General features: G+C 43.2%; 1 protein-coding gene across 11 annotated transcripts in view; it reads right to left on the reverse strand.

Moving 5' to 3' along the window:
- Nucleotides 1-449: 449 nt before the first annotated feature.
- Nucleotides 450-14,007, reverse strand: part of EBF1 (EBF transcription factor 1) — a 390,438-nt gene continuing 376,880 nt past the window's right edge. For 4 of the 11 annotated variants that reach the window (XM_019433724.2, XM_019433723.2, XM_019433722.2 and 1 more), the window contains exons 15-16: nt 12,109-12,303; nt 450-3,653 (exon numbers count right to left, since the gene is read on the reverse strand). In XM_019433724.2, the coding sequence (XP_019289269.1) occupies nt 3,622-3,653; nt 12,109-12,303 (227 nt within the window). In that variant the 3' untranslated portion in view covers nt 450-3,621. Of the gene's footprint in view, nt 3,654-5,158; nt 6,790-11,698; nt 11,768-12,108; nt 12,304-14,007 lie in introns of those variants that run through there. The other 7 variants (XM_019433716.2, XM_019433715.2, XM_019433714.2 and 4 more) reach the window with 2 other exon arrangements.

Here is a 14,007-nt window from a genome sequence, read left to right on the forward strand (position 1 = left end):
CCAGGGCACATAACTAAATTGACCAGAAGGCTCACTGGGACTAATTAGCAGCTGTATGTGAAGAGTTTGGTTCAGACTCGTAGCATGGAGGATGGCATTCTAGAATGGCCAGATCCTGGACTCACAATTCAGTCACTATAGGGGGATTGCACTGCTTGGCTGGTAAAATCGTTGAGGCTCCTGGCTCCTCTGTGGGCCAGTGTGCACATGTGCGCATCCATCTGCTGCCGCCAGAGGGCAGCAGTACGCTGTGCGTGTGCAATTTGCATCCCAGATTGGCAAATCCCCAAGGATTTACAAAGAAAGAGAGTGGGTGTCTCAGGACTACCCAGATTTCTTCTCTCTGGGTGTCAACACTGGTCTGAGTAATTGCAAACACAGACCTTCTACATATGTTGGACTTTGGCTCATCTGAACTATTGAAATGAATACACAACTAGAAGCTGCCATCACAGACAGGAAGTAACTTTAATTAAATATTGTGAAAGTTGAAAAGTTTTTACAGCTTGAATTTTTGCAAAAAAAAAAAATTATAACAATCTCTACAGTAGTTAGGTTCTCTAACAATTGAACTGTACAGTGTGTGTCTATTCAAAAAGTTTGATAGGAAGGTGAAAGGTTAGTAGACTCAGAGATGACTTCGTTAAGCTGCATCCTAGTACAATGTGAGGCCAGGGCGTGTTAGGCAATCCAGTCATCCAGAAGCTGTATTTTTCCCCCAAAACTGAAATCTTAATTCTCTATTTCATTTTCCTCTTAAAGCCATATTCTGTATTTAGGGGAACATCTTTTACTTGTAGAAGTTTTGTGTTGAAGAAAGAGGGTCAGAGGGCCAGAACATCTTTTCATCTAATCAATATAAATAGAGGCAACAGAATACAAATTATACACATTTTAAAGGCTCTTTGGACTTTCAAGAAAAGTTCTAACCACTACACATGGCTGACAGATGGGTGGCGTTTGTTGTCAGGGTCTGAGCCGGACACCTCACCGGCTGACCATTCCTTCACAAACAGTTAAGGGGCTCACCAGACAAAATATGGCTTTAAATTGTATACATCTTCAGGCCAGCGCTTACCACACGAATTCAGACAACTTTTCTGAGTACCGAGAAGCAATGCGTCCACCTTGCTTACATTTTCCAGTTTTTTTTATTATTATTAATCATCATTATTATTATTTCTCACCTTGAAAAATCAGCTTTCCTCCCCCTCCCTTCCCTCCCACAACCCCCCTCCCCCACCCGCCCCAACCCATAAAAATCGCACTCTGACAGTCTAGTGAAAACCATTGCAAAATCCATATGGGGGCATGCACAGTTGCAGCATTGTTGTAAATTTCTTGCTCTACTAGAAAAAGTTACATTGTCTTAAGGTAACAAAACAGTTCTTTTGTGCTTTTCCATTTCTTTGTTTTTTTTTTTTTCTTTTTTCTTTTTCTTTTTTCTTAGAATGTTAGTGATGACTGACAGTTCTGGTGCACAGTTACAATGTACAAGTGAAATGAATATGATTTGCATTGTTAAGGCATCCAATCTGCTGGTTTATATTTATGTGAAAGACAGAGGAAATATACAAGCAGACTTAGGAAAGAAAGTATGTTCATTGATTTCTATGAAGTTTCTCCCCCGAAATTCAATGCACAAAATGCGTCACTCCAAAGGGAGAGATTCCATGCATATTAATAGAGTAAAACAGCATTAGGGTTTTTTTTTTTTTGTAAGCTTCCAAAGCAAAGGATACATTTTTTTTAATCTACAGAACTAAATGCTACAAGAATAATATGCTACTATTTTTTTTTTTTTGCCATATATTGGAAAAAACTTCTTAACTTACAAATAATACAAAAATAGACAATGGCTTTTGGGTGGAAATAAAAAAAATTGAAGCATGGTTTAAAACAAAACTAAAAATAACTATAAATGAAATGTTTAAAAATCACATTGAAACAGCTAATACAACTGTAGGTGACCAAACAAATACGCACTTTTCACATAGCAAACGTACACAATAAAATAACCTGGGAGTGGGAGGAAAAGGAAGAAGGGGAAAGCAATGTACAAATTCCAAAGATAAATACATTATTTATATGGATATTTTACAAAATCCCCTTGAAAACAAAAAGCCTTTTAATTAACTTTGCAAGTATGTGCAAGCTAAAGGTAGTGAGCTTTTTTTTTCTTTGCAAAATATGCAGTAAAATCTTTTTGTGATATTGAAAAACTGTCTTAAGACATTAAAATGTATAAATAGAACGACGACTTTGGCAAAAATCACAAAAAATCTACAGTATTTATAACTACATACAAAACACAACAGCAAAGAAAAAAATATCAGGCAAACGCATCCTCAGAGCTTTGCTGCGTCTTTGCTATTTATTCTTACTTTTAAGAACACTTCCCAGATAATGAGAGCAAAAATTCCATAGAACAGAGAACTATGTTTTGGAGCTCTCAACCTTCTTCTCCTTTCTCCCAGTTTCCTTTTACTCTGAATTCCAAAGCACTTAACCTGTCCCTCTAATCTATTATGTTACAAATGGTGAGGGTCACCGATAGAGGTGTCATCTCAAATGGGAAATCCGAAATACCTGCCATGTTGCTTTTGTCAGCTTTTGGAGGATTGGTATGAAGTCAGCATTTAGGATGAGTCAACTTTAAACTTGCAAATGGCGGCGTGTGAGTGGGATTTTGGCTTGATGACTGGAGGGCAAAATGTGGAATTCTAATTCTGTGCCTGGACCCTGTTCCGTGCAGTCTCATAGGGGATTCTCACACAGTATGTGTGCCATCAAGCTCTCCAGAGGCCATTGGCTTCAGAAGAAGTTGACATAAGTAAAAGAGAGAATTATATCAGGTTTAAATATGCAGTTTTAACAATCTGTCTAGAGGCACTGGATTTTTGAGTAGAAGGGAAAAATGTGATCACTTACATCACTTTTTAACTTTCCAGGCTGCATTTATTTACACAGTTACTTAAGACAACAATACAAAAGAGATAAATAAGCTTGCACTGCTAAGGGATGGCATGTTAAGTTAGATATTGAAAATGCACTGTCTGAGCTAACTACCATTTGATATGCTTTAAGGCGCAAAAGCCGACCCTTAGTTTTCTAAAAAATCTAACTGGCATTCCTATTCTGTCCCATACAAGCTTTTTTTTTTTTTTTCTTCTTTTCTTTTTTTTTTTTTACTTTTTTGTAAATATCACCACTTCATTCTCCCTTTACACAGCTTTAAAAACATCATAAATTAAAACATGGAGTCTTATTTATAGTGTCCCTTGTATACAGCTTTACGGTTTATAAAAGACAAATGATTGCAGAGTTAAGCTTAAAAAAAAAAGAAAGAAAATGAAAAAGTGGATTTGCTTTTATCAACACAGAATAAATATATCCCCCAAATACTTGGGAGGTACAACTTTTAACCAACACTGCACTTGCAGAACCCTTCCAATTTCAGTATTTGCAAGGTCGGTGATATTGTTTGTTTAAAAATCTGCAGTTATTGTGATTCCTCTTAAAAAGGCCTGAGTTAAAAGTTCCACTCGGGGACTTGTATCAGATTACTCTCTGTAGCAGAATCCAACCTCTTCATTAATAAAATTCTTCAAGGCAATTCTTTCACATGGGAGGAACGATCATGCCAGATATCGCTGTGGAAAAAGAAGACAAAAGTCAATGGTTTTGCATCCAAAATTCTCACTGAGGAAAAAAAAAAAAAAGATGGGAAAAAACACCCACACACCACTATGTTGGTTGAATATTAGTCACAAATGTGCTCTCATCTCCCCTGGAATGAGTTTTTGTTAGAAAATATACATGTACTTTATTAAAAATGATAAGTCAGCCTGTGTATGTGTCTTTAATGGAACAGAAGATGCTAAACATCCTTCCAAATCTGATTTCAATCTTAAAATATAACTGGAAAGTTGCAGAGTTTGAATATCGCTGGGAAAGTTGCAGCCCCAAACCTTGCAAACTAGTGAGAATTTCCAATGTGTCCCTCTTTTTGCCCCTCCCTGTGACTTCCGTAATATAAAATAAAAAACTAGTTCATCCCACGGCTCTGTGCTATTTGCGAAGACTGAATACTAGAACAGCAATCTGAATGCCTATATTTCATCCCTCATACCGGGGAGAAGGAAATGCCAGCCACCTCAGGCCTTGTTCTGGGGAATATGAAGCTGGGAGAAAATGTGGAGGAGGAGGGGAAGGCAGGTTTGCATGAACCTGCAGGATGTCTCCTATACTACTGTTGCACTCAAGGTTCTGGAATGGTCTGACCACGTTCTTAGAAAATTATAGCCTAGGAAAGCTGGGGCGAGATCCTGGGGGAAACGAAATCAGTTTGGGGTAATCAAAAAATCTTTGGAAGTGCTCTGAGTTAGAAGCCCGCACACAGTGGTATTTAGAAAAGCACGGAATCCGACAGGCCACTGTTCCACCTCTGGCTTTCCTGCTTTCTGAGTATGTCTCCCAGAGGTAGTTACTTGTTTCCTTGAACCTCTGCTTCCTCAGCTAGAAAATGCAGTTAACGGTATTTGCAAGGGCAGTGATATTTTTAGGGTTGTTGGAGATTTAAATAAAATAACATATGTGTGGTGCTTGGCCCAGCGTCAGCTCCAGTAAAGACCTCATAGAGGTTAGCTGCTATTACTTTTAACCCATCCCTTCTGCTGCCAAACTAGCTGTGTGACCTCATGCTAATTGTTTAACATCTCTGGTTTGTGTTTCTTCTTACATCAAAAAGGCACCACCCCATACAGCATACTTCATATGCTGAGCATGAGGAATGAAGGGATGTCTATAAGAAAGTTAAAACAGTATGGCAACTTTGAAATATTTTGGGGTAAGAGCGATGCGTCCATTAGAAGCAAGAGGCAGCCATCTTTTGCTTCCAAAGATGAGAGAGAAAGTCATTGCTTTCTTTTTGTTGGCAACTCTAAATTTAAATTGATGTCCTTGTCAGTGATGACTGAGTCTAGGAAGTGGCTCTCTTCGTGTCCCAACTCTCAAGTCCAAAAGAATGTGCCTTTTTTAAAGCAAACCCCAACTACTACAAATCCTGCTGCAGACACGGGGAGGCTAGGTGAGCCCCTGAGCCCTGCAGTCCCCACACCCCTCTTGTTTCCCCTCCCCCACCCCCAACATTTTAAATTCAATTAAAAAATGTATTTTGCCAAACACTTTTTCCGTTAATTTTTAAACCCATCTGTATTCACAGGGAAATTTAATCCACATGTTTCTGATTCATATACACGTAAATCATCCAAATGTTGTTTTGCAAGAGCCATTCTGCAGTCCAAAAGCTCCTGGAGTCTTTTCGTAAGCCCTCATAAGCCATTTTTCTTAGAAACAGGAAGTGTCTCTTGCCAAATGCAGGCCAACTTAAACCCCCAAAGATTCGAGATCAGTTGGAAAAGCAGTCCCCCTAAGATTCAAGTGAGCCTTAGATCTGACTGAAACGGGGAGCTCAGATTTTCAACCCAAGCTTTAACTTGAAACTCCAAGATGCTATAGCTCCAAAGGCAAGGGGGCAGGGGCTCTTTGCACTGTGACAGCTCAGCCCGGCTCTGCCTCCCTAAGGATCTTTCATCTAGGCTGGAGGTGGGTTCCGGCACCCTTATTAAAGACAGGTCTTTCTGTGGGAGTTCTAAGCCTCTGGCAAGAGAAGCAAATCTTACTTTTGCCTTCCACCAAAATCTACTTCGTGTGCCTGGCATTAAAGGGCAGTGCCCTATTGGACAGCCAGCCGGGTAGCTCAGGCAGTGTCAATACGATGCAAAGCAAAGCAGACAACTGACAAACTTCCTGCTGATTTGGTCAGTGGGTCTGGCCAACATTTATTAAGTTTATTAATTGGGCCCTGAAAACATCAGGATTTTTTTTTTAATTCTGGATGGCCAGAAGGAAAAAAACAAAAAACAAAAAAAATAAAAAAGATCTAGCAATCTAGGGCCCCATTAAAAGTTATAAAGCAAAGCTAACTGATGTGCTAGTCCATAGCTAACAGTGCTTCTTAATCTGGATGACAGGGGGTGCAGACTCCAATGCCCTGGGAGCCCAGACTGGGAACATAAGTGAGCGATGTGCCCCGGTAGGGATCAAAGCGACTCTGCCAAGGGCATGCCTTCTTTAGAGCGGGCTCCCCCAACACTGCTGTGCAGAAATGCCTGCTCACAACCACCAGCTTTTCTGAATTCTTTCAAGAGAAAATGGAGATCTGAATGTTTTAAAATACAAAACAGCCCAGTTTATACATGTTAGCGAACAGTTAAAATTAAAAACAAACAGACATATTGGAGGGTATCTAGGGGGAGGCTTTGGCCTGTCCATACCTTCCTACCGTGCCTTTGTTGGCCCTCAGACTTCTCGTAGAGCCTAGTAGACACCATGGAATCTCTCTCCAGAAGAAGACCCATATGTACCTGCACCCAACACTCTGCATAGAACACTGGGGTCACAGCTCCCTACATCTCATCTGTGACTTCCTAAACTCCAGGTACAGAACACTTCTTGATGAATACATTTTAGGACAAGATCGCTGTTTGTAGTCTGTAAGCTGCTATACCTGTGAAGAGACCTTTTTATAAAGTAATCCCACTGCATGACTGCAGGGAAGCTCCTGGGTTTATAGGAGCTGTTTTTCCTGTATCTGTGCTTCAATCCTCAAGATTACTTACGTGGGTGAGAGGGATGGGTGTTTGAGGCTTGGAAAGTTCCAGAAAAGCCGTTGGCACACTGACTCGCCCAAGTCGGGCCCATGAAGATTTCCACAAAGACACAACACTGTCAGAGAGTAACACATGCCAAACTTCACAGGACATCATCAGACCGAGGTGGCTCTGCCATTTTCCCCGGCGGCAGGGTGATCATGTTCTCTGACAGAAGCTCAGAAAACTATTGGTTTGAAAGGCCATGCATTTTTCATTAGGGTTTTCACATTTTGGTAAGAACAAAGACAAAATGAAAAGTTTTGCAGAGCTGGGAGAGTTTGGAGTGAGGGTGGAATGTGGTCTTCCTCGAACCACCACATGTGTAGGAATTATGAGCTAATCAGGAACAGAATAGGGGGAATATCTTGCACAAATTGAGCATGTACATGGCGCAAAAGACAACTCCACACGATTGCTGTGGGACTGCAAGATATCTAGAGTCAGGTAGGGCCAGCCAGCCTGAGCTATAATAAGGTGAGGAAAGAAAAAATTCAGTGCATGGGTACAATTTTTGTGAAATCACTCTGGTCTTTTGTTTTTAATTTTTCACTGCAGAGACTGTCCAGGACATGGTTAGGGTTTAAAATCACTACCCTGGGGGGAGGTCCAATCGCATGGTGACAGCCTCCTTGTGGCTGCCTCTCTCTTGATTAATGAAGTCCTCTGAGGCCTGAAATTGCATAGTAGCCATGCTCTAGGGAGCATAAGCTTTAGGAGAAGGGAGAGGACCTCTCCAGGACAATGGCTGGGCACAGTGGGTCACTCGAACCCTTGACCTATGAAAATAGACACACCTGGGGAGTCAGGATCAGTATTTATCAATGACTTTACCTAGATAGGAACAGAGAAGATTTCTCTGCATTTTCTCTTTAAATCCAAAATACAGCCACATTTTCCAAAGTTTTCCATGGGATATTAATTGGTCTTCACATTTGGAAAAGGGTTCTCTGGGCAAATAAGTTTAAAGAACTAAATAGAAGACTTTTTGTTTGTTTTGTTTTTTGTTTGTTTGTTTGTTTAACTGCAGGATGTCTCAGAGCTTTTAATAAACTTAGGTACACTGTGTCTCTCCAAGACAGGGATTCAGTAAGCACCACTTTCTAGATTTGTTTGACCACAACACTTACACTTTTTTAATAGTATATCTTCTGAGATTCCAGAAGTGCTGAGATAAGATTCGTTTTATCCTAAAAAAGTTTCTCAGACATATGGTAATTTGTCCAAGGTTTTATCTACCTGGTAAAGAAAGCCAGTTGGAATCGCAGTAGGAACTTTGAATCATAAAATCTTTGTAAAGAATGGAGTTTATGACTTCCTTGCTTAACCTTATCCCCACTTCTTGGCCCCTGTGCTCCGGGATGCCGAGTAGCTTGCTGGTTACTGTACATTACTCTTTGGCTCCAGTTATCTTTAATCCTCTGCTTGACATGATGCCCCCTCCCCATCTCCCTCTGCCTGAGTCTCCCTTGCCCTATCTCCAAGGTCCAGTTCAACGGCACCCTTCTCTGTGAGGCTCTTCTGAATTCCCCCTAATCTTCCCCTCCTCTGAATTTCCACAGGTGGGTGCCCAGCCTCTCCCAGACAGACCTGCCTGCTTTACTGTGGTGTTATGTTTCCTTTACCCCAGGGAAAGATTTTAAGGTCAGGATTCTGCAGTCCACATGGACCTCACCCAGTGGCTTGACTTTAGTGTGGCCACATAGCATAGGGGCTTACACCGTAATCAGTCTGCCAGGCTTTTAACCCCAGGCTCTTCCAATTTGCTAGCTGTGTACCTCTGGATGAGCCATCTTGGCTCTAAAGCTTGGTTTCTGCATCTGTAGAAGGAGGACAAGGAGGAGCCTACATCAAGGATGGCTGGGAAGAATACATGATATAATGCAGAAGCCAGGCTGGGAACAAGCCCTCCCATGCCAGCGGCTGTGACCATCGTCATCACCATCATGGGAGATTGCAGTGCATGTTCGTTGGGGAATAAACATACACGCAGTCACTAGAGAAGGCCATGACAGGGCTGCTGAGAAAAAGGCCTTTAAGGAGTTGGCAAAACAAACAAACAAACAAACAACCAGTACAATTAGTAGAGTGGTAGCTGGGGGTACACAGGTCTTTAAAACCCTCAACAGCCTAAACATGTCACCTCTGATCTTGTTTGTATGTCAATTTGCTTGATCAACACTTCTTTCATCACTTGCCCTGTCTTAATGATCACAGTTCTGAACTAGGAGGGCCCACATGAAATTACTATAACAATGAAAAGGAGAAGGAGGAAGGTCACACTTCAGAGGCTCTCACCACCCCCTTTCTGTAACCCGTCTATGCCCTTTCTCCACAGACCAGCAGAGTTTAGAAAGCTAACAATGAGGTCATTCTCCAGTTACAGGTCTAGGAGCCCACGTCCCAGCGTCCCTTTTGTCAGGGGAGACTCCGAGACCTCAGGCAGGAGTTCCCGGGGAACAGTGGCACAGCGCACCTCCGGCCACAGGCATTGGGTACAGAGGGCCAAGGCGCAATTCCAGGCATGGGGGCCCTGGTGAGCACGGCGGCTGGGAGTGGAGTGGGCAGGAACAGGGACAGGACAGCTTAGAGGAAAATGGTGTCAGTTAATTTGACTTGAATCTCTCTACTCATACCTCCTCCCCTGGCGTCCCTCAAAGGTAGGGATGTTTGGTACATGACTGTGTTGGGAAAAAAAAAACAGCAGAAAGAAACCCCTGAACACATGCTGAATTAGAAGGAAAGGGCAATGTCGTCCACAACAGCAAATCCAGCACAAAGTGTGGCCCTGAATTTCACCTCGAACCCTCCCCACTGTGCAGCCATAAGTGAAAAATGTGACAGAGAGATGGTGATTCAGCCACTTATCAGAACAGGGGAGAATGGTCTCTGCACTCTTGGAGCCTGTGAAGACTTGGGTTAGAAATGCCCTGGATAACAAATGAACAAACTCTGTATGAGTCCTTGTTTTGAAGCCATTTCATTGTTACTTAAGAGCACCTGTACACGCACGTGTGCGTGTGTGTACGTGCATGCACACATGCATGCGGACACACACACACACACACACACACTAGCAGAGAGATGTCCCCTAAATCCAGGACATTCTGCAGTTTGGGCTGAGTCCCTTCCTGCTCCCTGCTTGGTCTACACGGCAAGAAGAGACCTGGCCTTGCCTAAGGGCTACCTGCTTATGTCACCGCTGGCCAGTAATACAGCTACTGACCCTCCAAGAGCTATGGGCCTTTTCTTCTCAAACACCACCTGTCAGCTCCTGATTACAAACCCCATTCTACCTTATTTTGATATCAAATCTTTGTTTAACGAGGGTGGTGATAAGCAACTCAAGAATGGCAGATTTCTGCTTTCCGTATTTTTTATCCTTATTTAAACTAAAAGTTATACTTAGGCATTACATCCTTAGTTTGCCAGCCGGAGGTGTACTGAGGGTGACAAAGCATTCTTTTTAGCTGAAAAAGAGTCAGATTTGTATGAATGGGTAGCTCCCCTTTGTAGGGGTGGGCATGATGCATTGTGAATAATACTGTCTGAAATGTAGTTCCATTGTCAGATTCTTTTCCTCTGCCCTCGAAGATGGCTTTGCCAATGTATGTTCAAGGGAGGGACACAAGCATGTTTTACTGGGCATGACTTTGGCTGTGCTGGGCAGCTTTGCCAGCAGGTTTCTGAAGAATGTTTAGCAGAGCCTGCATGGAGTCTGAAAGGCAGAGTAATTAGAAAGCTCAGGTTCTGGAGTCACACAGTTTGGGTTCAATTTCGGCTCTATTATTTATAGCCGTGTGACCTTGAGCAAACTGGGCCTGAATTTACCCATCTATATAAAGGGAATAGTACTGACTTCATAGTTTCTTTGAAAGAATCAATATAAGATTATATCAATGTAAAGCATCCAGTACCAAGTACATGTATACTCTGTATAAATAACATAAACAATATACATATACATAACATACATACACATAATGTGTGTGTGTGTGTGTGTGTGTGTGTGTGTGTGTGTAAGAAACAGAGCTGAGAAATCCCAGATGGGTATGCAACCCTCCTGACCCCTCTCGACCCCCATGGCTGACCTCCATCAGTGAAGATGGCATGACAACCAATGAAGGAAGGCACTGTGGGGAACTGTGTGGGGGTTAGGGGTGCAGACTCTGCTGGGGTTTATATTCATCTCCACCATTTACAGGCTGTGCCTTTAGGCAGGTGTTTACTCTCCTTAAACTTCAGTTTTATCATCCGTACAATGGAGATCATAATATCCTCATATTTCACTAGGAAGTTGTTAGGATTAAGTAAGATAAAGCGTGCTCAGTGCTTAGCACAGCGCCTGAAACACGGTTCAGTGCTAAATAAATGGCAGCTGATTATTTTATTGATCTTATTTCCCTGCCAGATGCCTTAGGAATCCTGGATGCATCCTTTTTACCCCCCTCTGAGTAATAAAGTGCTTGGGAGAAAGAAAGAGGAGATGAATTTTTGAGCTTGAGTTTGAAGCCAGCTTTGGCCACACACTACTGCCAGAAATCAAGCAATTTCATAATTTCCCTAACCTCGAGTTTTCTCATCCATAACGTAGGGGCTTTGAATGCCCAACACACGCTCCTGCTGTGAGGGATGAATGAGCTTGTGCAGGTCAACGGTACGTAAGAAAAATGTAAGACACATGGACCCATTTTAAAAAGGGTGGTTTTTTTCCCTCAATGAATAGAGAGGTCACCTCAATTCTTGGTGACTCTTATTTTCCATACTCCGTGATGGGGACAAATATTGAACAATTTTAATATGACCCAGAATACTCTAGTCATATTTTGGGGGTTCTGGTTCCCAATAGTCAGTGTTGGGCCTTTGGTCTATAATGCTCTAACCTCAGGGCTCTGGTCAGGCCATGGCTCACCCACTCCCCGTGATCAGCCCCACATACGTTCACGCTGACACAGTCAACAGGTAGGGAAGGTTGAGTGACCTACTTCAGGAGAATGCCAGTCCCGGGAGAGACCCTGCAGTGGAGAACTTGCTAGAGTCCACAAAAGACTGGTCTGATTATGGCGACCACAGGGAATGAAAGAGGAGAAAAGAGAAATGATGACATTAGTAAGTGGAAACAGTATTCTCAAGCAAATCCCGGGCCTGAGCAGAATTGCTGGAGTTGAAAGAGGACTGCTCAGGCAACTCCAGTAGAGGAGGGATGCGTGGGGCTAGGGGCTAGGGCCCAGGGCCAAGGACAGTGAACACAAAGGAACAAAAGAAAGGAGGGCAGAGAGAAGCAGGCTGGCCCAAGGCTGATGCCCTTGCACCAGTGACGCATCTGCCTCAGGCCCTGGGGGGTCGGGGGAAGGGGGTGAAGTCAGGGCATTCTGTTGGCGTGGGTGGGGCTTACCTTGCAGGCTGTTCCCGTTGGTGCTGGTGCAGGTGGGAGGCGGGGAGGTCTGGGGTCTGACGACTGGTGCAAAAGCACTCTTCTGTTTCACGGCTGAGACCATGTTGGCTGGTGAGAAGGAGAAGATGCCCGAGGAGCTGCTGCAGTTGGAGGGGAGGCTTGTGGAGGAGGCCATGGTGGGGCTGGATGGCACGACTGAGTGGGGCAATGGGAAAGGAGAAATCAGCCTCTGCTGGCATCTTGAGATGAGGCCCTTCACCCAGCCACCCTGCTCAGGCCACCCTTCCAGCATGACCCTTCCTGAACTCTTGGGATCTTGTCTGATTTCATCACTTAGTACTTGGCACGTGCTACCTTTCATTGCTGGTGGTCTTTTATGTATTTATTGTGGGCCTACTATGTGCCGAGCAGTGTGCTACGCACTGGGGCATCCCAGGCCAGGAAACAAAAGTGCTCTCATTAGGGATAGAGTAGCACAAAATAATGACAAAGGTGAGCCTGCCAATTCTGCAGAGGCAGGGAAGAGAACCAAAGAAAGCTTCATGGAAGAGGAGTCAAGGGAAGCATTCCAGGTGGGCCTGAACTAAGGTTCTAGCAAAGTGGCTGGGGATATAAGAGGCAGGAGGAGGCCAGCCTGAGACAGCATGGTCACTAATGGAATGAGAGATGTGAGGAAGAAGGGTAGGTGGAAGGCCATGTGGACAAACAGACTGCCACAAGCAACATTTGTGGATAATGCAAAACTACAAGTCAAAGTTCCAAATTCTTTCTATCCCCCATGGAGCTGTACATGAATGCTTGTGAATTAATAGGCAGTAGGATAGGAGCTTTATGCAAATACTCACAGTCTAGTAGTAGTGGGAATGTGGATTATCGATGATGGGAGAATTTTGGCAATTCAGAGAGGGAGAAAGCCTAGTTGCTTGGAGACATGAGTTTGGTAGATGCACATTCTCTACCAACACGGTCCTTTCAGCCTGGCCATCCATATCTCGCTAGCTGCTAATAGTCTCATGGTTACTTCAGGAGACAGATTTGGTACAGAGTGAGTCCTCTCCACTCAAGACCAGTATTTTCATACACTCACCTTCTATTTCCTCCATCTCCTGGGGACAAGTATAAATCCTGCCCAGTGATTTTCAGGCATTTCATTGAAATTCTAAGTACTTCCTTCTACTGTATTATTTTTCACATTATGTAATCAACATTACATACTGCTTTATCATTCACAAGAATCTTCATGTCGTTTTCATCTTATGTCACTGCCAAAGCAATCTTAAATTCAGGCCTATTACATCCTTTTTATACCTGAGCAAGCCGACCAAGCTGAGTCTCAGAAAATAGTTCAGTGACATGCCCAAGGGCCATAGCTAGAATGCAGGGGAAGCCAGGAACCAAACCCAAATTCAGTGTCCTTTCTACTACACCACCCTGCAAAGGAAACAAATAACCAGGGGAAAAGGTCTCCTTCCCATGAGCCCCCCAGAGAGTCTAAAACGCTGTGTAGGTGGCTGGCCTTCCCTTGGCCTCTTGGCTGTGGAAAGTTAGGGAAGCGGGAATCAAATGGGAAATAAGCAGCAATTGCCATCAGGGGGAAATGACCCCTTGTAATCAGCCCTCGGCACTACACAATCCAAAGGCACCGAATGCTTTACGGAGCAGAACACAGAGCCGCCATCCTCAGAGTTTTCACAAACATTTTCTAAACTGTACTTTTTCTTTTAATGAGGCCAGCATTTTTATACATCTCTTAGGATTTGTAAATGTGAAAATACGCTCAATAATAACACCCATTTAAATTGCAAAACTCCTGCACTGGAGGTTTGATTTTTAAATATTCGTAGACTTGAAATCCTGCTGGTTCACTGAGGAAGGCAATTAATCTCGTTGGCAAATGCG

Source organism: Panthera pardus, unplaced genomic scaffold (genome assembly GCF_024362965.1).
Source record: "Panthera pardus isolate Hobbes unplaced genomic scaffold, ASM2436296v1 HiC_scaffold_2, whole genome shotgun sequence".
In the NCBI taxonomy this organism is placed as follows: Eukaryota; Metazoa; Chordata; class Mammalia; order Carnivora; family Felidae; genus Panthera; species Panthera pardus.